Genomic DNA, 24,229 nt, shown 5'->3' with positions numbered 1-24,229 from the left:
AAACAGTCTCAAAGAAGAACAAAGCTAGAAGATGTATATTTTCTGATTTCAAACCATATAAAGCTACAATAATTGAAACAGTGTAGTACTGTTCTAAAGGCAGATATATAAACCATTGAAGCTAAATAAAAGCCTAGAGATAAATTCTTCCATACATTGTCAAGTTATTTTTGACAAGGTTTCCATGAACTTTTGGTGGAGGAAATACTAGTCTTTTAACTAAATATTGTTGAAAAATAATAATAAATGAAAAAGAATAAAATTGGACCCTTACCTAACACATATACAAATATTAACTCAAAATAGATAAAAGACCTAAATATAAATCTTAATACTATAAGCTTTTAGAAGAAAATCTGGGTCATAAAACCTCACAACATTGAAATTGGAAGTGATTTCTTGGATATGATTTCAATGGCACAGGCAACAAAAGAGTAAATAAACTCCCTAAAAAATAAAAAAAAATATTGTATATCCAAAGACAATGTAAACAGAGTTAAAAGTTACTGATCCTCTTCCAAGAGTTCCTCCTATGACCCATTTCTCCCTAACTCTCACATATTAGGGAAAGCATCTGATTTCTTATTTTTTGTGCCTGACTAATCTCACTTAGCATAATGTCCTCCAGTTCCATCCATTTCCCTGAAAATGATGTAATTGAGTTTTTTTTTTGATGGCTGAGTAAAATTCCATTGTGTACATATCCCATAGTTTTGTAATCCATTCATCTGTTGATGGACATCTTGGCTGGTTCCATAGTTTGGCTATGGTGAATTGTGCAGCTATGAACATAGATACACATGCATTAGTTTGGTAGTTTGGTTTCTTTTCTTTTGGGTAGATACCCAACAGTGGTATTGCTGGATCAAATGGAAGATTTGTTCCCATTCTTCTGAGGATTCTCCATACTGTTTTCCAAAGTGGTTGCACTAATTTGCAATCCCACCAGCAATGTCTTAGAGTTCCCACTTCTCCACATCCTCGCCAGCATCTGTTGTTTGTATTTTGAATGATGGCCATTCTAGTTGGAGTTAGGTGAAATCTCAGGGTAGTTTTGATTTGCATCTCTCTGATTGCCAGTGATGTTGAGCATTTTTTCATGCATTTATTGGCCATTTGAATTTCTTCTTTTGTGAAGTGTCTATTTAGTTCATTTGCCCATTTTGTTATTGGATGCTTTGTTTTCTTAGTGTTGAGTTTCTTGAGTTCTCTGTATATTCTAGATATTAGTCCTCTATCAGTGGTGTAGGTGGCAAAAATCTTCTCCCATTCTGTTGGCTCTCGATTGAGGTTCTTGATAGTTTCCTTTGCTGAACAGAAGCTCTTCAGTTTCATGCAATCCCATGTATTGATTCTCCTTTTAATTTGTTGTGCCTTTGGGGTCTTGTTGAGGAAATGTTTGTCTGTGCCTATGTGTTGTAGTGTTGGACCTATGCCCTCTTCAAGGAGCTTCAAGGTCTCTGGTTTAATTCCCAAGTCTTTGATCCATCGTGAGTTGACTTTTGTACAGGGTGAAAAAGTGGGATTAACATCCAATTTTCTGCATATGGTTAACCAGTTTTGCCAACACCATTGTTGAAGAGGCTATCTTTTTTCCAGTGTATGTTTTTGGCCCCTTTGTCAAAAATCAATTGGCTGAAAGTGTGTGGACTTGTTTCTGGGTCTTCTATTCTGCTCCATTGGTCTATATATCTGTTCTTTTGCCAGTACCATGCTGTTTTTATTACAATGGCTTTGTAGTATAGTTTAAAGTCAGGTATTGTGATTCCTCCTGCGTGGTTTTTGTTGCTGAGAACTACCTTGGCTATTCTGGGCTTTTTGTTATTCCAGATAAATTTAAGGACTGATTTTTCTATGTCTGTGAGGAATGATCTTGGTAGTTTAATGGGCATTGCATTAAATCTGTAGATCACTTTTGGGAGGATGGCCATTTTAATGATATTAATTCTGCCAATCCATGAACATGGAAGGTCTTTCCATCTTCTAAGATCTTCTTCGATTTCTTTTTTCAGTGTTTTATAATTTTCTTTGTAGAGATCTTTTACTTCCTTGGTCAAGTTTATTCCTAGGTATTTTATTTTTTTGTGGGAGATCCTGAGTGGAAGTGTTTTCTGAATTTCTTTTTCAGTGGATTTATGGTTGGTGTACAGGAAAGCTTCTGATTTTTTAAGATTGATTTTGTATCCAGATACCTTGCTGAATTTGTTGATCAGTTCTATAAGCCTTTTGGTTGAGTTTGTTGGGTTTTCTAAATATAGTATCATGTCATCTGCAAATAGTGAAAGCTTAAGTTCTTCTTTTCCTATTTGTACTCCTTTGATTTCCTTTTCTTGCCTTATTGCTCTGGCTAGAGTCTCTAGTACTATATTGAAGAGAAGTGGTGATAGTGGACATCCTTGTCTCGTTCCAGTTTTTAGGGGGAATTCTTGAAGTTTTTCCCCATTTAATATGATGTTGGCAGTGGGCTTATTGTAGATTGCCTTAATAATGTTGAGATATGTTCCTTCTATTCCAATTCTCTGCAGTGTTTTTATCATAAATGGATGTTGAATTTTATCAAATGCTTTTTCAGCATCTATTGAGATGATCATGTGGTTTTTGTCTTTGATTCTGTTTATATGATGAATTACATGGATTGTTTTTCGTATATTGAACCAGCCTTGCATCCCTGGGATAAACCCTACCTGGTCATGGTGAATGATTTTCTTGATGTGGTTTTGAATGCGTGTTGCTAGTATTTTGTTTAATAGTTTTGCATCCAAGTTCATCAGAGATATAGGCCTGTAGTTTTCCTTCCTTGAACTGTCTTTATTCGGTTTGGGTATTAGTGTGATGTTGGCTTCATAGAATGTATTTGGGAGAGTCCCGGTTTTTTCTATTTCCCGAAATAGTTTGAGTAGTATTGGGATTAGTTCTCCTATAAAGGTTTTATAGAATTCACTTGGGAAACCATCTGGTCCTGGGCTTTTCTTTGATGGTAAGCTCTTTATTGCTGTTTCAATCTCTTTGATTGTTATTGGTTGGTTTAAGTGTTCTATATCTTCTTGACTCAGTTTAGGAAGGTTGTATTTATCTAGGAAGTTGTCGATTTCCTCCAGATTTTCCATTTTGTTGGAGTATAGTTTTTCAAAGTAGTTTCTGATAATCCTCTGGATTTCTACGCTGTCAGTAGTAATGTCTCCTTTTTCATCCCTTATCTTCATAATTTGGGTTGATTCTCTCTTTTTTTTAGTTAGGTTGGCTAGTGGTTTATCAATCTTGTTAATTTTTTCAAGAAACCAGCTTTTGGTTTTGTTGATTTTCTGTATTGTTTTTTTATTCTCTATTTCGTTAATTTCTGCTCTAATTTTAATAATTTCCCGTCTTCTGCTGGCTTTGGGGTTCAATTGTTCCTGCTTTTCAAGGGCTTTGAGGTGTGTCATAAGGCTATTTATTTGAAGATTTTCTGTTTTTCTTATGTGAGCACTCAGTGCTATAAATTTTCCTCTTAATACTGCCTTCAAAGTGTCCCAGAGGTTTTGATATGTTGTTTCTTTATTTTCATTTGTTTCTAGAAATTTCTTGATTTCACCTCTTACATCTTCTATGACCCATTCTTCATTCAGAAGTGTGGTGTTCAGTCTCCACATGTTTATGTTGTTTCTCTGGGTCTTCTTATAGTTGATTTCTAGTTTCATTCCATTATGGTCTGAAATGACACAGGGAAGTATGTAACATTTTTTAAATTTGCTAGTGCTCATTTTGTGTCCCAGGATGTGATCTATTTTGGAGAAGGTTCCATGAGCAGCTGAGAAAAATGTAAACTCTGCTGTAGTTGGGTGAAATATTCTATACGTGTCCAAAAGGTCCATTTGGTTAATGGTGTTCTTTAGTTCTGAGACATCTTTACTGACCCTTTGTCTGGAAGATCGGTCTAGTATTGTGAGAGGTGTGTTGAAGTCTCCCAGTATTATTGTGTTGGGATTTATGTGTGGCTTCATGTCACAAAGAGTTTGATTTATGAAAGTAGCTGCCCCTATGTTTGGGGCATAGATGTTGATTATTGTTATTTCCTCTTGCTGGACTATTCCTTTTACCAGTAAAATGTGACCTTCTTTGTCTCTTCTAATAAGTTTGGGTTTGAAGTCTAACTTGTCTGATATCATAGTTGCTACTCCTGCTTGTCTTCGAGTACCATTAGCATGGATTACCTTGCTCCAGCCCTTTACCTTGAGTTTGTTCCTATCTTTACTTGTGAGGTGTGTTTCTTGTAAGCAGCAGATGGATGGATTCTGGCTTTTAATCTATTTTGCCACTTTATGTCTTTTTATTGGGGAGTTGAGGCCATTTACATTCAGTGTGATTATAGAGAGATAATTTTTAATTCCCAACATGTTAAGATCTTATTTCTGTTTGAGATACTGTTTATTCTTCTTTGCTTAGTTGTCTGCTGGATGGGAATTCTTGTTTCTTTGGTTCTGGCATGAATTACCCATTTCCTCTTTGCAGTTAATCTCCTTGAGTATTTTCTCTAGCGCTGGTTTTGAAGACATAAATTCCTTTAGTTGCTGTTTGTCATGGAAGCTTCTTATTTCCCCATCTAATTTGATGGATAGTTTTGCTGGGTAGGAGATTTTTGGCTGGAAGTTGTTTTCTTTCAGAGTTTGGAATATGTTACTCCAAGCCCTTCTGGCTTTCATAACTTGGTTTGGGAAGTCTGGAGTGATTCTAATTGGTTTTCCTCTGTATGTCACATGGCCTTTTGTTTTTGTTGCCTTTAAGATTCTCTGCTTGGCTTCCACATTGGTCATTTTGACAATTATGTGGCGTGGGGATCCTCTTCTCTGATCCTGTCTAAAGGGAGTTCTATAAGTTTCCTGGACCTGTGTATTGACCTCTTGCTCTATGTTTGGAAAATTTTCTGCTATTACTTCCTTGAAGAGATTGTTGATCCCTTTGGTTTCACCTTCTTTTCCCTCCTCTATTCCAATTATTCTTAGGTTAGCTCTCTTGAAATGGGCCCATATTTCTTCAATGTCAGATTCCTGCTGTCGGGTTTTTTTTTCTAAATTAGAAACTATGCGTTCATTTTTAGAATGATCATCTTCAAGAAGCGAGATTCTATTCTCCATGTGGTCTAATCTGTTGTTTATACTTTGAATTGAGGCCTTTACTTCATTAATTGCATCCTTTATCTCTTTTTGACTCTCTCTAAATTCTTTTCGAAAGTCCTCTATTATTTCTGAAGTTATTTTCCTAATTTGATCTTCTAGAGATCTTTGGGTTTCTGTGTTATCAGATTCTGATGTTGTGGTGTTGTTGGCATTCACTGCTCCATTGTTATTTCTCTTTCCCATGATTTTGGAAGTTTGTGCCTTCTCTGGGTTCTTCCTTGAGTCACTACGAGTTCACTTAAGATGCTCTGGATCTCTAGTCTATGGTATCTCAGTCACCACTACTCCTTTACTGTGTTGTATCACAAAGTCTCAGACCCAGGGAGTCAATCAAGGCTGCTTAGACTGTGGGGGGTGCCAAGTTGGGCGTTCTCCAGTGGGGAGTTGTGACTATGGTATGATATCTCTGCCACTGCCACTCCCCCACTGGGCTGCACTGCTAAAATCTCCGACCCAGGGAGACTATCTGCGCAAGTCCCTGGGAGTGCAGTACTGGGATTTCTCCCCTAGGGGCCGCAATTTGACTCACGGTTGTTGAGTGCGCTGATGGAGCTGTAGTGAACTCGGTGGATTCGCTGCTGCCGCCACTGGCAATATGGCACCACTGCCACGCCCTCGGCCATGATGCGGCGTATTTCTTCTCTGGTTTTGAACTCTGCTCTGAGTCCTTGCCAGTTGTGCTGCGCCCAGCCCTTGGGAGCTTTAGATGTTCCCTGCACCAACAAAACTGCTGACTGCCGCCCGGCTGTTCAGCACCTGCTCACCTCGGCTCGCTGTCCACCCCTCCTCTCAGGCGCCTGGTGGCTGGTTGAGTGAGTTGGTCTAGGGCCGTCCGGTGAACTCGCCGCTGCCGCCAGCAGTAAGACGCTGCTTCTGCATCCTAGGCCGCGAGGCCAGAGTACCTCCTCTCTGGATTTGAGCTCTGTTTTGAGTCTCCCTCCTCTCTGGAGCCTGGTGTTGCTAGGGGAGATGTAGGCCACGCTGCTCTGGCCGCTCTGCGCCGCGGCTCTGGCTGCTCCACACCACGGTTCTGGCCGCTCCGGCTGCTCCGGCCGCTCTGCACCGCGGCTCTGGCTGCTCTGCACCGTGGGTCTGGCCACTCCGGCCGCTCCGGCCGTTCCGCGACGCGGCTCTGGCTGCTCCGGCTGTTCTGGCCGCTCCGCTCTGGCTGCTCTGGCCGCTCCGGCCGCTCCGGCCGTTCCGCGACGCGGCTCTGGCTGCTCCGGCTGCTCTGGCCGCTCCGCTCAGCTGTTCTGGCCACTCTGCTCTGGCTGCTCCAGCCGCTCCACTCCGCGGCTCCGGCCACTCCGCGCCGCCGCTCCAGCCAATCCGCGCTGCAGCTCTGGCTGCTCCGGCTGTTCTGGCCGCTCCGCTCGGCTGCTCTGGCCGCTCTGCTCAGCTGCTTGGAACCGCGACTCCAGCTGCTCTGTACTGCGGGTCTGGCCACTCTGGCCGCTCCGGCCGTTCCGTGCCACGGCTCTGGCTGCTCCAGCTGCTCAGGCCGCTCCGCTCCGCGGCTCCCCCCAATCCGCGCTCTGTATACATAAATCTAATGCGTTCAAAAAATGGCCGACAAAGGTAAAAGCAATAGGGTGAGCGAGGATAGAGGACCATTGTCACAATGTGTCCAGCACCGGAGGGCCTGCCATATACGAGTCTCTGGGCCAGCAGAGAAGCCACAGTGTGTGTAAATGTGGTCATTTTTACATTCACATATCTGATCTTGTGCTTCAGCAACCCTGTGAGGAGTATGGAGGATAAGGATTATATTTTATATATGATAGAATGGGATCTTGGGACTAAAAATATTTCTGATTTCAGATTTTTTCTTTCAGATTTTGGAGTATTTGCATATAAATGATTTATCTTAGGGATGGGACCCAGGTCTAAACAAAAAGCTTATTAATGTTTCATAGACAGGTCAGGTGGCTTCGTGTTGACACTCAAAAGGTTATAGACTTTGGAGCATTTCAGACTTTTGGATTAGGGGCGCGAAGGCTGTAGTTGTGACCGAGACCCTGTGGCCCATGAAACTGGAAATATTTATTACGTCTAGTCCTTTACAGGAAAGTTTTGTGGACCCCTGGGCAACATGGAGGATAGAGAGTACAGAGACAAGAAACGATGCAGAAGATGATGATAAACAGCAAATACTGGCTGAGCTTTGCTAGGCGCCGTGCTAAGCCTTTCGCAAGCCTTGTCATTTCCTTATTGTAATAGCACTAATGAAGCAGGCATATCATCTTCCCCACTGTTCACATGGGCAAGTTGAGTCATAACTTGTTCAGTTACGAAGCCCGTGGGTGGTGGAGACAGGATTTGAATTGAGGTCCAGATACCTCACCTGCTGAGCATATAACCACTGCAAGTTACTGCCTTGTGGTGCTGGTGGGTCAAATTGAGAGAGCTTTATGGACTCTAAAATGCATCAGGCAGTGGCCAGGAAGGCTGAAGGGATACAGGGGACCTTGCAGTATGATTAAGGGTGATTAGATTTCAAATGTTCATGTGGCTTATTTAATACAAAGAAGAAAAGCCAGTCGAGACAGAAAAAAAAAAAATCCTATCACAGCAGATACCTCTGGGCTTAACTCACTCTCTACCACTGGCACACCACCACCACCCCTGGAAACGTGGCCTGGGTACTTCCTCTTCAGGGCTGTTAATTAGTCCAGTCTGATAACAAGGAGCGGTCATTCTGGGCTCACAGCAGGCTCGGGAAGGGGAATGAGAGTTACTGAGTAGGAACGGGACAGTAGAGAGTTCTGTTGCCTTTTTGTCTGTAAAATAAGAATGTCAAGGAACAATTGTTTCTTCATCCCTGTGAATGTGAGCCTTGTGTTTTGAAAGGTCAGCGCCTGTGAGCACATCATGGTTTAGAGTGGGTTCCTATGGTAATCAGGCCATCGTGACTGAGGGCGTTTTGTGTCAGACAACGGGGTGCTGGATTTTCTTCCTTCTTTGTAGCTCATGCTAGCTTCCCGCAAATGTAACTGTTTCTGTTTTTCCCCTTTTCTTCTTGTTTTCATCCTTTATGACCCACACATAGGTCTGGAGCCAGAGAATTCTTCAGCAGGTATGGTTTTCTCTCTTGCATTTTTACCATTCCTGTCTTTTACCAGAGACCCCTGAATTACAGGGGAGCCCTGGATTGTTTCTTGAGAATGACAGGGGTTTTTGTTTCCATCTCTCAGATGAATGCAGACTTTCTTCCAATGCTGATGCCAATGGGAACGCCCAACACTCCTCACTCTCTGCCAAGGGCTACAGAAGTGTGCATCCCAGCCTTCCTACTGACAAGCCCCAGGTAGGCACGTGCCCATGGGTAGGGTGGGAGCTAGTGACTGGTACCTGGTCTCAAGTCTCGGAGCCTAGACTTGTGACTTCCTGCTTGCCTAGCTGGATCATAAAATAGGGCTTAAGTCTTTATCAAACTCTGGAAAAGCTTGGTGATAATCAGAGTTAGAAGAGATGGGGTCAAAGGAAGCAGAGGTTTGTGATGTAGGTGATTTGTACCAGGGGGTGCTTTCTACCTTTATTTTATTTTATTTTTTTGGTGGTACTGGGGTTCCTGGAAGCCCTCCTACCTCGGGGCTACACTCCCAGACCTATTTTTACATTTTTATTTGGAAACAGGGTCTCCTAAGCCAGCGCGCGGCTGGCTTCGAACCTGCGCGATCCTCCTGTCTCTGCCTCCCAAGCGCGGGGATTACAAGCGTGCGCCACCACGCCCAGCAGCTTTCTACCTTTAATATATATATATATATATGTGTGTGTGTGTGTGTGTGAAAATGTTCTGAAAGATGCAATCTATTTAGTCTTGAATTAGAAGGAAAAAGATCCAAGCTTTTTGTTTTGTTTTTAAACTCTTGAAGGTATAATATTCAAGAGAAGAGTGCCTCTTGTTTATTCTATTAATATTCTGGAGTTGGGATAGTAAGAGTTGAGGTCAACAGATGTGACTATATACCCTAAATTCAGTAGTCCAGAAGCCTGAAGATGGAAGTCAAAATGGTAATATAGCCTAGATTAAATATATCAGCTCTACCCTGCAACAGAAAATGCACCAAAGCTGGACAGCATGGAGTAGAGATAATTTTGCTTAAGTCTTTCCCCTTAGGTGGTTTTCCTGGTCTTTTTTTCCTTTCCCACCCTATTGATACTTTGCCATTTTGATGAAAGAGATTGACTCTATTAAAATTCAGGCATTCTATGAATAATGTTTTTGTATAGAGGAGCCACTTCCATAGTGTGGAACTGTTTTTTTGTTTTTATCTTGAAGCAGTATTGCTCAAAAAATGTTACAGAAATATATTCCCAGTGTGTTTACTTTTATCACCCTCTGAAGGCACTCCCAGAGCCTACAAGGAGCCCAAAATTTCCGCAGGTCTTTGCTAGTTCTCATCTTCCCCTCTGGTGATGCTCTGGCTTTTAAAGATGTAGAACTGCTCTCACCTCTGCAATGAAACCAAATCAGAGATGACATCTTTCTTCTTTTCTGCAAACCTCTGTCTTCCCAGGCCTAGAGGTGATTGCTTGTCAGCCTGGTGCGCTAAGCAGCACCATGAAGACTTTCTGCCACTTGCCATAGCTTTCCCTTCAAATATGGCCATGTGCATCCAGGGTTTCCTGATAGAGTCAGAAGCTGAAAATATGCCCAGTCTCCTGGAGCCTCATTAGATGCAGGGACTTGGGAGGTCAATTGCCTGATAGAACTTGCCCTAGTTTTCCCATTTCTGAAACCTTACTGAGTTATAAATGTGCTTCCTTCTCAGCCTTCTCAAGAATGGATGCAATATGTTCTCTCCAGATTAGAAAGCAGTGCTGATTGATTCATGGCAAATGTAAAAACACATTGTCTTCCACCATCAGTGCTTAGCCCAAAGGGTATTCAGTAATTCCTTTTGGCTTTCTAAATACCTCTTCTTGAAAGGTCATTTTAAAAGCATCGGAAGTCAAGAGAAATTCCTTTAAAATACATTTATTTAACATAGTTTTATTGCACACCTCTGTTATACTCAGATCACTATGTTAAATAAGCATTACCCTCAAAGAGTTTAGAAGGGCAAGCTTTGTAATAAGGTTGACATCCTATGATAGGTCCACAGTGTGCTTTCTTATCCGTTGCTCAATTTCCTTTTTACTGAGACTTCTTAAAAAGAGCCTGGTAAATGGCTAACTAACTATTCAGTGTAAAATTCAAATTTCAGGTACCTTTAGGTTATTCCTTGCTTCTTAGGTTTATTTTCTAAATGCATACCCATTGCCAGAGATATAAATATACACTGGCTTTGACAAACCAAGGTGGGCTGGGCTGGACTGGCCCTGGCCCTGGCCCTGGCCCTGGCCCTGGCCCTGGCCCCAGCACTGCCCTGGCTTGGATTCAGTGAAGAGAACACTTACACCCTTGTGGGATAAACATCTCTTAAGAACTGAGCTGAGATCTAGGAGACCCAGGGACCAGTCTTCTTTCCTGGAACTTTAGGAGTAGAGAAGTGAGGCTTCTCTTCTCCTCCATTTCCTCTTCTACTTCTTCCTCCTTCTCCTCTTCATCACCATCTTCATTATCATGGTGGCCCCAGTGGAGGTAGGGATTGGTAGCTTCTGGAACTGTATAAATTATAAACATACCAAATTTTTCACAAAGCCCCATTTTTTTTCACTGACCTACCCTTTAAAAAGATAAATGGAAGCTGGGTGTGATGGTGCATGCTTGTAAGTCCAGCATTTGGGAGGCTGAGACAGGAGGATCATGGTTCACAGCCAGTCTCAGCTACTTAGTGAGGCCCTTTGCAACTCAGTGAGATCATGTTTCAAAATAAAGAATAAAAAACAGGACTGGGGGTGTAGCTCAAAGGTAGAATGCCCCTGGATTACATCTCCAGTACCAATAGATAGATAGATAGATAGATAGATAGATAGATAGATAGAAGTCAGGCATGGTGATACATGGCTGTAATCCTATTTCTTCAGAGGCTGAGACAGGAGAATCACAGTTTTGAGGCCAGCAATTTAGTGTGAACATCAGCAACTTAGCAAGACCCTTTCAAAATAAGAAATGAAAAAAGGGCTAGAAGTGTAACTTAGAGGTAGAATGCCTTTGGATTCAATCCCCAGTACTAAAAAAGAAAAGAAAAAAAAAGATGGAATGCTGTTAGTCAGCTGATGTGTGGTTCCTATGATGTTTTAGTAAAACAAAGTAGTTCCTTTTCCTTTGAGTACTATGCCTACCCTCCTCCTTTAGGGCTAAACAAAGCCCAGAACAGGAAGGCCTCTTGGCTCTGAGTACATTTCCACACTCTGGGAAAGTGTCCTCTTTGTGGGGTCACAACCCCACTATGGCTCATGCCTAATGCAATGCAGTCCTATACATGTAGCCTTATATGGCCATAGCTGAATTAAGTAAAAAAAAAAAAATCTCATTGAAACTAATTTCTATCTTTGGACAGGAAAAAAATCACATGTGAAACACTCAAGTTCAAAGTAAAAGTAAATCTGAACCCAAATCAAAATGTGTTTTTTTTTTCTTTCCTCTTAAAGCCAAGCTGGTGGTTCCTCTGGTGCGTCTCATTAAGTTGTTGAGGGCCTCACTAAGTAGCCGAGGCTTGCTGCAAACCTACGATCCTCCTGTCTCAGCCTTCCAAGTACTGGGATTACAAGCATGCGCCACCACCCCCAGTTCCCTCCTTGTTTTTTATCCCAACTCATTTACCAGATATTTACCAAACTCTAATAGCCCTCACCTATGCAAGTTGGAAGAAGGTTCTGTTTTTTTTTTTATTTTGGGGATATCTGCAAAGATAGAGGCTAGTGAAAAAAGTCTAGGTACATGATCTTTCCTTGTCTTGCAGTCTGATTCCCAATTGAGCCATGGGTTGGCAAAGGAGGATCCGACTGGAGAGTCACCTGCCTCTTGGCCCTCTGCCTCCCTCTCCTTCCCCCTCCCCCTCAAGACACACAGAGGGGCTGTGTTGAGGAGAGAAGGAAGAGATGGGGGATACAGCTCTGTAGTTCTGATCTGTAGCCAGATCTCTGGACTCAGGCTGTGATTCCAAGGCCATCGCCAAACCCTAGGATTGAAGATGGTGGACCCATTGGGGCACCAGCCAATCCCATAGACTAAGTATGTGTTCCATGGCCAGGTACCTTTTTTGTGCATCACAAATGAGAGACTACATGCTTTTAATCTCATACCTGTCTTTTTGTTTTGTTTTTCTTTCTTTTTTGTGTGATACTGGAATCAAACCCAGGGCATTATGCATGCTAGCGTACCTACCACGGAGCTACACTCCCTAGTCCGTTCCTTCTAATAATTAGTTTCATCAGGTGATTTCCTCTGAGAAAAAGAGCACGTGGGTGGGGGTTTAAAGCCCTCAGCATTCTTTTCTTGGTGGGCTTGAATTTGTTTAGCTTTTGAAATTGAGGCCTGAATTTCAATGGATGAAGACATCTGACTCCTGTGAACACAGATAAGGATAGTTCTTCCACTTTTCCTTTTCCCAAGGGCAAGTGAGGAAAGGCACTCGGGAGTTCAGTAAACTTAAACGTTAAAGTCAGAGGCTCAAGAGAAAAGCCCTGAGGAGGGGAGGCCTGAGAGGGAAGGGGTTCTAGGATCCTCCAGTGGCATTTGGTTTCTTGAGCACTCTCCTTGAGTCAGGAGGTCGGCAAAAGATGGGGCCAACCAAGAACGGGTGATGAGTGGTCTTAGCCGGTCACAGGCTGAGCTCAGCCTGCCTGGGATGGGGTCAGTTCAGCTTATTCAGCTGAGTGTGGATTGGTCTTCGTCATTGCTCAGAGGAGAGCCGTGGGCACCATGAGGAGACTAACCTGAAGATTTACCTAAAATATGCCAAGAATTGTTTTGTCTTCAGATCATGTTATGTTGTTGTGTCTAATGCTCATCCTCCTTCCCGTCTCCTCTCCTCTTTCTTTTTTCCTGTTTTGATATTGTGTCTAAATACTACTAAAGTTTCTCTCCCCCCCATGCCCTCCTCCCCCTGGGGAGAACCGCTTTGCACGGCAGCCCCCCACCGTCCACTGTACCTGCAAAGACTCCCTCTACATGAGCTCGCCAAAGCCTTACGTCCCGCTCAGCACCCCCAGCCAGCAGAACCCCTCACCAGCCCAGCCCATCTCTGTCCCCCTGGCAGCTAGATCGGCTCCTAAAGATGCGGTGTGCCCTGGTCCCTCGCTTCTGGGTGCCACATCCCCCAGTGCTTCGGCCCCGCCCCAGCACCACTATATAGCCACTAGGTTAGTTTATAGTAAGAATGTGATCTCTAACCCACGTCATGAGGCCGTTGGGAATAAGAAGGTCAGCAGCTTATATGTCCCTTGTTTCTCTAATAACATTTGCCGGGCAGCATCGGAAAACTCCTCTCCTATTGCACGTGACCCAGCCAAAGACACTCCCCCAGAGGCTGCAGGCACCCGGGCACCAGCTCCCAGCCCTGTCCCTTGCACAGCCACAGCCGGCACAGGAAAGCCACCCCCTGCTCCTCCTCCTGACCCTCCCAAGCTATTCGTTGACATCCATAAAGATGCCGGTAACCGTGGAGGGAGTCCTTTCCTGGGAACTCGGGCTTCATCCTCAGATGCAGTGAGACCACGTGTGCTAGGCCCCCAGGTTCCCTCTGATCCCGAAAACTGGAAGAGCCAAGAACCTTACCTTTTGCAGCCGTGTTATCCAGCCAAGGCAAGAAATTAGGAATGTGTGTGTGTCTTTTACACTGTCTCCTTTGTTCTCTGGGCTTTCCCTGCCCTCCCTTTCCTCATTAACACTGCTGTGGCTTGAACCCCAAATTCTTCCCTCTAAACGTCTCAGCACAGACCTCTCTCTGTCTCCCTCTCTCTTCCCTATAAATATGCAAGTATGCTGGAACATGGAATCCTCAGACTTAATAATATGGTGAGATAACAGAGTGTTTATACTTTATGACAAGGTGCCAAAAAAAGCTGTATTTACTCCCAAACCTTCAGTCTCTGAAGTGGTTTTGTGGGGTTAAACACAGCCTGCCTGCCTGTTCGGTTGTTCTCTCCTTTTCTCTCTCATAAAGTGTTAAAAGGATTCAAAAATAGATGGATGGAAAGTGAACTTGGACGGGGCTCCCTCTGTGTCATGGAGCGTCCGGAGGCCAGCTGGCTAGCACCGACTGTCTCATGTGCTCCGAGGAAAGGGCACCGATTAAATATTTCTCAGCGTGCATCATTGCATGACTACTCTTGACTGTTTAAATATGGAATTCCTTCCCCCTGCCAGTCCCCTTTCCATAACGACCCCCTTATTCCCTACAGGATGCCACTTCCACCAGCCCAGCTCAGTCCGAGGTAATAGTTGTCCCTCTCTACCGGGTTAATACTGACCGAGGGCACGAAGGCACTGCCAGACCTCCGGCGTCTCTGGGGCCACTTGGCTGCATCCGCACTGTCCCCACGACCACTCCCACCATCTCACCTCTGACCTTCCCGACTCTAGATGATTTCATTCCCCCTCATCTGCAGAGGCGGCCCCACCACAGCCCGCCGGCCGGTGCTTGCGACCCTCTTACCCCCGTTAGCCAGGCCCCGCCATCCTCACCACCACCTCCACTGGTTCCTCCCGTGCCGGAGGACCACCCTGGAGCCTCGGCGCCTGACCTCACGGGAGCTGTCTCAAGTACCGTAAGCTTGCTGGATGTCTGAAGCTCTCCCTTTCTCACTGAAGTCCTAAGGTCTGAGGGAGACCTTGGCTGTGCTGTGCCTGTGTGATGACAGCCCCCCCACCCCCCTGCGTTTGCTGTCCCTGGAATGCATGTTTATCCCCAGGTCCCCTGCGGCCGCTTACAAATAACTCCTTTCCTCTGTCTTATTGGGAATGCACATTTTCCTGAAAGAACTTGGTCCTCCCTCTGAGAAAACATCTGTGGCCTTTCTTTGCTGTGCCTTTTCCTGCTCCTGTAGTTCAGGCAGATGGGATGTTGGGAGTTCAGGCAAGCTGCAGGATTCTGTGGAAAAGCAATTAATAGATGTGGGGCTATACAACAGTGTCCAGGGAGCAGGGAGGCTCTGGAGGAGGAGGAAACTCTCTGTCGCTTGCTTTGGTTGATTCTTTTTTATAGGTAAACAAATGCCCTTTTATGATGGAAGTGCAAAAATTGGGATAATAAAATATTAGAAACTAGGTACAGTGGTACACACCTGTAATTCTAGTCCTTGGAAGGCTGAGACAGGAGGATCACAGGGCACAGTAACTTAGCGAGACCCTGTTTCATAATAAAAAGTAAAAGGGGGCTGAGAGTTTAACTCACGGATAGAGTGCTTCTTGGTTCAGTCTCCAGTAGGTAAATAAAATAAAATACTTTTAAAAAGTTAGTCATTTAATTGCGCAAATGGTCTGAGAGCCATGTACAAATATTATGACTTTCTTAAAAGGCAGACAACTTTTAGGGTCCTTTAGGAGAAGGCCTCAGGGGTGCACCAGAGGTTGTGGGAAGGCAGAGGACCCCACACCTCAGGTCCCTTCCAGTGGGGGAGGGGCCAGTCTCCCCATAGGTGGGAAAGCCCAACTGCCTTAAAGAAAAAACTGAGATTAAGCAGTAGGTCTTGTTTCTTCCTCAGGAGGCCTAGGAATTAAGAGGATCTGAAAGGAACCCAGTATGAGCTGTAATGTGGAGATATGTGGCTCTACCTTCAGGGAGGGCTCAGTGGGATCAGATAGTAAAAGTTCCCGTTGTCGTGCTTGGCACATAGAAATTGGCCAGTTACGTTAGCTCTATTACAGAAGACTTGTCCTAGCAAACAAAGAACCAGAGTCACTCAGAAGTAACTGGTTAATGGACAGTCACTGAGTCCCCATCATGTTGAAGGTACTCTACTAGATATCACAGATACGACTATGAATAAGTCGGGGCCCTTGCTGTGCTCTCAAATGTTTTTTTGGGGGTAGTATATCAGTTCACAAGGTTTGTGTCCATGGGACCATCTTAGGGTAGGAAGGTCTAGTTTATACTCTTAAAGCATAGATTCCCGAACTTATTTGGCTTTCTGCCCACTTTTCAGGGGAAAAAAAATTACCCAGTGCCCCCACCTTCAATCTACCTTTTTAAAGTGAATAAACAGAAATATGTAGTGACAAATTTATATTCATTTATGTGTCTGTAGTTCATTACAGCATCCCCTGGATGGGGGCGATATCCCTCAGTTTGGAAATCTGTGTCCCAGAGTTTGTGATTCAGTGGGTCTGGGGAGGGACCTGGGTTCCTCTCACTTGGTCATAAGTACCCAGAGTGTTTGGTGCTGGTGTCCACATACCACATTTTGAGACACAGTGAGCGGGTGAGTCATGTATTTGGCTAATGGAACTAAACATTCTCTGTGTTGTGTGTGTAGAGGTGTGCCTACCAGATTATCCCAAATGGTATGTCAGGCTGAAGCCAGTCTTAGAGAAGGCAGGAAGGAAACTTCTTATTTGACTTACTAGGGACATTATAATGCAGTATCAGGCTCACCAGAGCCGGGAACCATCCCATCCTGGGCTGGCATGTCTTCTCAGATATCTGGATGCAGTGCTGTGCAGTCAGGCCAGGACCAGACCAGATGTGATCCATAGGCTGGAATGTACTTCTAGCATTGAGCTTTGTAGCTCATCCCAGTTGGAAAAGAAAGCTGGGTGTCTCCCTGATGTACCTCCCTCTGACCTCAGGCTCACTTTCTAGGTGAATTAAAAAGCTTCTGTGATTTGGGGGCATGTAAACATCTGCCCCAGTGTAGCAGGTAAAGCGAGTCTTGTTTTTAGTGCACTCATTTACCATTGCGAGTCCTTCCATTGGGTACCCTAGAACTTTTCATTTGTGTAGCTCTGAATTTTCATACTGTGTTTGTTTCAGTTGTGCCAGGGCAGATTAATTGGGACCAAGTCCTCAATTTCTCTAACCTGACTAATCAGCCTGGTGTAAACTTCCCAGGTTACTGGGAAGTTGGCCCAGTTACTTCTAGTTTTGGTCCAGGAAACAGTAAAGAGGGAAAGGCAACTGCTTGGATTCCTCCTCTTCGTGAAAATGTCAAGTATTTACTTGACATTTACCTTACTGTATTTACCTTACTGTATTTACCTTACTGTAGTGTCCAAGCCATGGGCTGATGTCAGCTCCATCTGCAGCTATTTAAGAATAAGAGGGAAGAAGGAAAGTCATGTTAATCCATCTAATTTGTTTTAGTTTTTTTTTTTTTTGCAAGGTTTCAGAAATAAGACACAGTGAAAATTATAAATTACTTACTGGTCACACGATCCACTCAGGCATCACATTAGGCTGTAAAGAGCTGTGTGCCTGATAGTTTCTGTTTCTTGGGTATACTCTGGCAGTGTTTGTAACGTCATTTATCTTTATTAAGTCACCATGGAAGTAAATTAGAAAAACTGTAGTTATTTTCTACTTTATAAAGGAAGGAGTCAAGATGAGGCACTTGTGTACAAGTGCGCCTCTCAAGTCTTGGAAAAAAGCTTTATTCACACACACACACACACACACACACACACACACACACACACACACACGACTTGCTTCTCATAACTAACAGAGGTGGTTATGTAGGGAACTTTTTGAAGAAAGAGACTGGCTGAGGAAGTGTTGGCAAAACCCCTACTATGTGTTGGGAGCTGTCCTGGGTGCTGACACTCACATTCTCTCTTCTGAGGAGCATGTATATTCTTGCTACAAGCATTAGCTCAGATACACCCTTGCTTGTAGAAGGCTCCTGTCACCCACATGGCATTTACTGAGCACTTGCTGCCTGCAGGGCATTGTGCTGGGTGCTGGGTGGTGGCTGGAGGAAGGGGGGGGTGTGCATGGCCCTTATCCTGTAGGCACATGCCCAGTAGTTGACCTCTGATTAAACATAATAATTGCTTTAACAGTAACTATCAAAATCCTATTTCTAAAGCACTATAAGAATGCCATCTGAGCTTTTAAGGTTTATAAATTCTAAAATAGAAACTTTGCAAAATGTATAGGATAATGAAGGACACTGTCTAAATAACCTTAATACATTTCAGGGTCCTCTTTTCATTTGTTTTGAAAGACTGATTACCCCCATTCTACAGATTGTAATGTTAACATTAATGATTCCATTGGCATCTCTGGTAGAGCTCCAAGGTTTTTAAAGTCAAGTTTCTCACAAGTCTTTACATCAGGGATCTTCTCCATTCTCTTTTTAGAATGAAAAAATGTCACCAGTGGATAGAATAATACTCAGATCTCAGAAGCAAGCCTTAGTAAAATTGCTCAATGGTTCTGATGCCAAGAGCACCATTACTTATCTCTTCCCTGTTCTTCCATCAGTGACTTCTTGTCTTCACCTTATCTCACATTTCGCTACACAGTGTACTAAACTTTTCTGATTTCCCCCCAGTTAAACCAGCGCTCGTCTTTGGATCACATTTTGGAATTGCATGAGTTTTGCATGTTATTCTACTTTGATTCAAATTTGCTTTTTCAGTAACTGGGCTGACCAGATGAAAGTAACGAATGCTGCTGCTGAGACTGCCAGCAACATTCGCCTCCTCTCTCCCTCCTTACTAACACCAACAAAGAGAACAAGCATTCCAGATTAAGCTTCTAACTGGAATTCATGATGATATGTCTCATTAATTGCATTTCTTTTTGTAAAAAAAAAAAAAGTAGAGGCTTTGTAAAGCTTTGGGTTTCTCCTTTTTAAAAAGCGGGAACGCTCAATGTCTTGTGTTTACAGTGAGTTGCAATGTTTGTTTTCTTTTCAGGGTTCCAGTCCTCTACTGAATGAAGTTTCCTCCTCCCACACTGGAACTGAATCCCAAGCCTTTCCACCAGCTAGCAAGCCATCATCTGCCTACCCCTCTACAACCATCGTCAACCCCACCATTGTGCTCTTGCAGCACAATCGAGGTAAGGGACCCCCACAGTGTGCCCCTCCCTGCGCCTACACACTGCCATCCACATGCATTGCCCTGATGGGGACAAGACTTCTGTCATTCCACAGAAACTTCAAAAAATCTTGCCCTGGGGTATCTGCTCCGTTTACCCACTCCCATGACCCACAAAAGCTACCCCTATAGGCAGACGGAGGCCCCTGGTTTGGGGTGATGTTGGGTATCTAAATAAATAAGCCGGGCCAGTATGGGTGCATGTTCTACACCTTGGATGCTTGCGGTTATCTGCAGATACTAGCACCAAGGGGTGGGGGGAGAAATAAGTTTTTATCTCTTAATTCTTCGTCATGTGACTTCTAACGAGCCTTTGCTTAGAAAATCTAGATACGATAACTTCTTTTTAAAAGTTGTCTATGGGTGCACTGTGATTTATAGAGTAGTGAGATTTCAGTGTGATAATATTCATAAATACACAGAACAGTGTTCAGTCTGTTTCCTTCCCTGTTTCTCCACTTCCTGCCTCCCTCCCCCATTCCTCTTTTAAGTAGTATACTAAATCATTTAGCTCTCCGACATGACACATTTCTAGAAAGCACAATTTTGAATTCTAAATTTAAAAAAGAAAACATACTGGGTAGAACATTTTCTGAAATATAAAACATGTTTCTGTACCTGTAGAACAGGCAGTCCCACTTTTTCCTGCTGACTCACTGACCCCTTGGAGAAGCAATTACTGCCAGAGGCCGTCATTCCTTGGTAGCCTGTGTGGCTGTGTGTCCTTACTCCATGTGACCCAGGCAGTTCTGCTTGGGGTTTTCAAGTTTGGTTGCTATATTTTCTCCACCTGTTCTGATTGGTTTTGCTCTGTCTCTCAAGGGGATTTGGGGTTGGTAAAACACAAGAGCTTCGAGGCAATAATTGTACCTGTTGACCCTTTTGCTTTAAAATTGCTGACAATAATTCTAAATCCCAAGTTTTCCTTTTTGGAATTTCATTGAGGAATAAATTTTCCCTTTACAAAAGTCCTTTGCAGCATGAAATGGAAGATTTTCAGGCTGTCTCCCAGTGCAAAAACGGCTTTTAAGCATGAATTTCAAAGAACAGTGGAGGATTACTTATTTTGCTCAGAACTCAAAGCTCAGACCCACAGCTTCCTTTTCTTGACTCCTCGCCCACTTCATAGCTCCCTGCACTCGCCTCCCTCTCCCTCTCCACATTAACTTGGATGAGAATGGGGCTGGAGTCTATTTTTAATTGTTTTCCATATTCAATAGAGTTTTGTTTCTCGCTTCTAACTCAAAAAATAGATGCATAAAACATTTTCTGTCACTTAAGATAGTCCCACTCAAATCTTAAACAGTTGTTTTAGTGGTTTTCTTTTTTTGTGTGGCTCCCATGTTAATGTTTACCCATAAATCTGTGTTCTTAAAAAGAAAAAAATTTCCAGCTCCACATTAAACTGTGGGCCTTCTCTCCCCTGAGTGTGCCATGCCCCTTCCTAGCAGTAGCTCTCTTTGACCAAAAAGCATCCATAAATGCAAGACATGGTGAAATTTTTGTTCTCTATTACTTCTTTATGACTCATGTTTTTTTTTAAAGAAAAAATTTCTAGTCAAGCAGAAGCAAGTTAATTCCCAGGAGGAAAAGCAGTTTCTTTAAAAAAAAAAAAATGGAATTTATTCCCAAGGCAACTTGATTTTTGGGAAATGCCAAGTGTAATGTCAGCTGCTTCTGCCAGGTCCCTCTCATAAACACCGAGTAAGACATCTTTCAGCATGGAATTGCTGTAGTTCCTCTTTCTTTCTTCCTAGAACAAATAAATTACTCTTACTCACCCTGATGCCTTTGGCTCTTGCCTGTCTCTTTTGGCCACATTTTGCCCTTGGGCTTTAAAAATCTTATTTGTTCAGCCTGAGACTTGTATCCTTTAGAAAAGGACATGAGTAGTGACGTTAGGTTTTTGGGGAACTAAATGGTAGCTTCCCATAAAGAGCAAAACCATGTGTTCACTAAGCAAGTAATGACAGGAAGAGTTGAGAAGAATAGAAGAGTGTATCCAGCTAAGCTATGATTGTCACTAATCATAAATGGGGTTTAGGTCAAGTGTTCTTGGCGCTGCTTTGGAATTTACCCAGCCTGACGGCCCTGCCTTGCCTCAGAGCCAGTACCCATGAAAACGGTTTCTTAATTATTGCAGTCTCCTGAAGAAATGCTAACTTTACTTCAGTTCTGGAATTCTGCTTTAGTCATCCTAAAAGAAAGTTCCACTTATTTTTTTTCTTGCCTAAACTGTCCTAGGGCACGGTATTACAATAATCCTATCTCTGCAAGCCAGCCTCCCTAAGAATAAACAGAGGGGCTCCAATCCTCTACTGGGCACTAGTGGTTATGAGAGGGTAAAAAAGTCCTTTTCGCTCTTTCCTGAGTTTTTATACCACATGTGTTTAAGGGCAAGTCACTGACCATGAGGCTGGGAGGGAGGATTTGAATCAGGACACTCTCAGGACTGAAGAAGGCACACAAGTCCCTTGCTCAGGGCTTCTCCAGTCTTTACTGTGTATTGGAAACTGGGAGTCTTGTTAACTTGCTGGTTCAGATTTAGGAGCTCTTAGGAGGGGTTGGGGTGAGATTCTTCATTTCTGAAAGCTTGCTGGGCATGCCAGTGCTGTTGGCCATTGGCCATCCTGAAAAACAGAGTCCAAAGGCTCTCAGGTATATCAGTGTACATATGAAATACTCTAGGTAGACCCCTAGTGCTGCTAACATCTAATTTTGCTATATAACACCACTGAAAAACAACTACTACTATCTGTGAAGCATCCTATAAAAGGCCATTTCATACCTCAGAAGTAGAAACAATATAGTCTTTTAAATTCTATACATTTAGGGGCTTGGGATGTAGCTCTGTGGTAGAGCACTTGCCTAGCATGAGTCAGACCTTGGGTTCAATCCCCAGTACTGAAAAAAAAATCTAAATTGCATACATTACTTCTGCAGACTAGGGTAGGCACTGATAGCAGCCTTCAGAATAAAGATTAACAACTCTACATCCCTTTAGACTCCATAGAACACCTTGATGGCACAGAAAAGGAAACTGAGGCTGTGTGGTTATGTGATTGGTCACTGCATCCGGCAAGTTGCTAGCAGAGCTGAGCCTGAGGCCCTGCTAGGCTTCTGCTCATCCAGCCAGTGTGAACCCAGCTGCACACCGTAGGTGGACAGCTGCCACTTCCACTGGCCATGGGCACCCCAGCTGCTCTGTTTACTTCTTGTCCTCACTGGTTCTAGTGGGAGGATGGGAATGTGGCCAAGGGGGATGATGACAGTATCCATGGGCTAGCAGATATTCTATTTTTGTCTATGTGGCTGCCTTATATTTAGCAGCTGTGGAAGGTAAAGGTCATTTCTGTGATTATTGCACAGCAAGCACACACAGGACTCTCTGAGGATGCTCTTCTCTACCTGATAGCCTAGGAGGCTGAGAAGTCAATAGACTCCAGTGTTAAGGACGGCAGGGGCTTGTGATTAGCAGTGGGAAGAACCCCAATTACAAATTGAGATCTAGGTTCTAGATCCAGAAGATTATCAGTGTTATCTTGGGTCATCAAGACCCCTTATCTGAGGCCTCTTAACCAATGCTAATTGTCTTAGGATTTCTTCTGCACCCTGGGCCAGCCAGCTTGCTACAGTAGCTGAGGCTGCTTTGTGAGGTAAACAATCATACCCAACTGGCTAGGGTTGCTAAAAACTGCAAGTGTTAAGTGTAAACGCTCTTAAGACAGGGTCTGGTGTTTTAGTAAGCTCTCAGGAGATGGTAGCTGCTGTGGTTATGACTTTAATCATACTTTCCTCAAAAGGTACCAAGGCTGGGATTATGTAAGAACCTGTTTATCTGAAATAAGAGTAGATGGGAAATAGACTAGGAAGACCCCTAGTGCTGCTAACATCTAACTTTGCTATATAACACCACTGAAAAATAACTACTATTATCTTTGAAGCATCCTATAAAAGGCTATTTCATACCTCAGAAGTAGACACAATATAGTCTTTTTTTTTTTTTTGCGGGTCTGGAGTGGAACTCAGGGGCATTCGACCTCTGAGCTATACCCCCTGCCCTATTTTTTATTCTTTATTTTGAAACCAGGTCTCACTTAGTTGCAGAGGGCCTCACTAAGTAGCTGAGGCTGTCTGCGAACCGCGATCCTCTGGTCTCGGCCTCCCGAATGCTGGGATTACAAGCGTGCGCCACCATGCCCGGCTTAGTCTTTTAAATTCTATACATTTAGGGGCTTGAGATGTAGCTCTGTGGTAGATCACTTGCCTAGCATGAGTCAGTCCTTGGGTTCAATCTCCAGTACTGAAAAAAAGATGAGAGGTTCCCGTTTAGTGAGAGAGAGAGAGAAAGAGAGAGAGAGAAAGAGAGAGAGAGAGAGAGAGAGAGATGTGTGTGTGTGTGTGTGTGTGTGTGTGTGTGTGTGTGTGTGTGTGTGGTGTTAGTGGGCCTTGAACTCAGGGCCTTGTGTGTACTAGGCAAATGCTCTGCCACTGAGCTACATCCTCATCTCTTTCTATTTTGAGACAGTATCTCATTAAGTTGCTCAGGCTGGCCTTAAATTTATAATCCTCTTGCCTCAGCTTCCTCACAAGCTGGAATTACAAGCATGGGTTGCCACCATATCTAGCTAAAATCATCTTGAGATAAGATGTAAACTGCTAGAAAATGGTGGCAGTCTTGAGACCTGGCACAGATCTGGAGAGCAGGAGGTTGGGAGACATCACATGTGGATAATGAGAGCCATGTCAACACCCTTTCTTTAGCTAGGGTATGCATTTTAGCATCTAAGCCCAGAGGACAGTAAGGATGCAGAGTTGGAAATTTTAACTGGTTATGCCAGGACTTCTTGGTCCTACCATGGGCTGTATCAACTTCACTTACACTGTGTATTCTTTTTTTTTTATCACAGAACAGCAAAAACGACTCAGTAGCCTTTCAGGTAGGTGAGAAATATGTTTATTTACACATTTGCCCCTGTTCCTGTTAAAGCCATCCTTGGTCACTGCCCATTGATCGATCAGCACAATCTTTGAAGCGTGGGGACTCTTTGTTGGTTATTTTGTTTGTTGCTAGAATAACAAACAACATCATTGTTTCAAAGGTGGTGGCAAGAGGCTTGGTTTCTGTCCCTGGCACTCA

The 24,229-nt window shown here is 43.6% G+C and overlaps 1 protein-coding gene across 1 annotated transcript in view; it reads left to right on the top strand.

Moving 5' to 3' along the window:
• Window positions 1-24,229, top strand: part of SORBS1 (sorbin and SH3 domain containing 1) — a gene marked incomplete at both ends in the record, with an annotated part of 128,872 nt that overhangs the window by 15,561 nt on the left and 89,082 nt on the right. The window contains 6 exons of the mRNA XM_080694840.1: window positions 8,203-8,229; window positions 8,348-8,460; window positions 13,123-13,848; window positions 14,448-14,813; window positions 18,907-19,051; window positions 24,000-24,029. Of these exons, the coding sequence (XP_080550966.1) occupies window positions 8,203-8,229; window positions 8,348-8,460; window positions 13,123-13,848; window positions 14,448-14,813; window positions 18,907-19,051; window positions 24,000-24,029 (1,407 nt within the window). The remainder of the gene's footprint in view (window positions 1-8,202; window positions 8,230-8,347; window positions 8,461-13,122; window positions 13,849-14,447; window positions 14,814-18,906; window positions 19,052-23,999; window positions 24,030-24,229) is intronic.

The sequence above is a fragment of the Muscardinus avellanarius genome, assembly GCF_963383645.1.
Source record: "Muscardinus avellanarius genome assembly, chromosome: 4".
In the NCBI taxonomy this organism is placed as follows: domain Eukaryota; kingdom Metazoa; phylum Chordata; class Mammalia; order Rodentia; family Gliridae; genus Muscardinus; species Muscardinus avellanarius.
The sequence above is the reverse complement of the archived record's forward strand: the minus strand, read 5'-3'. Positions and strand labels throughout refer to the sequence as shown.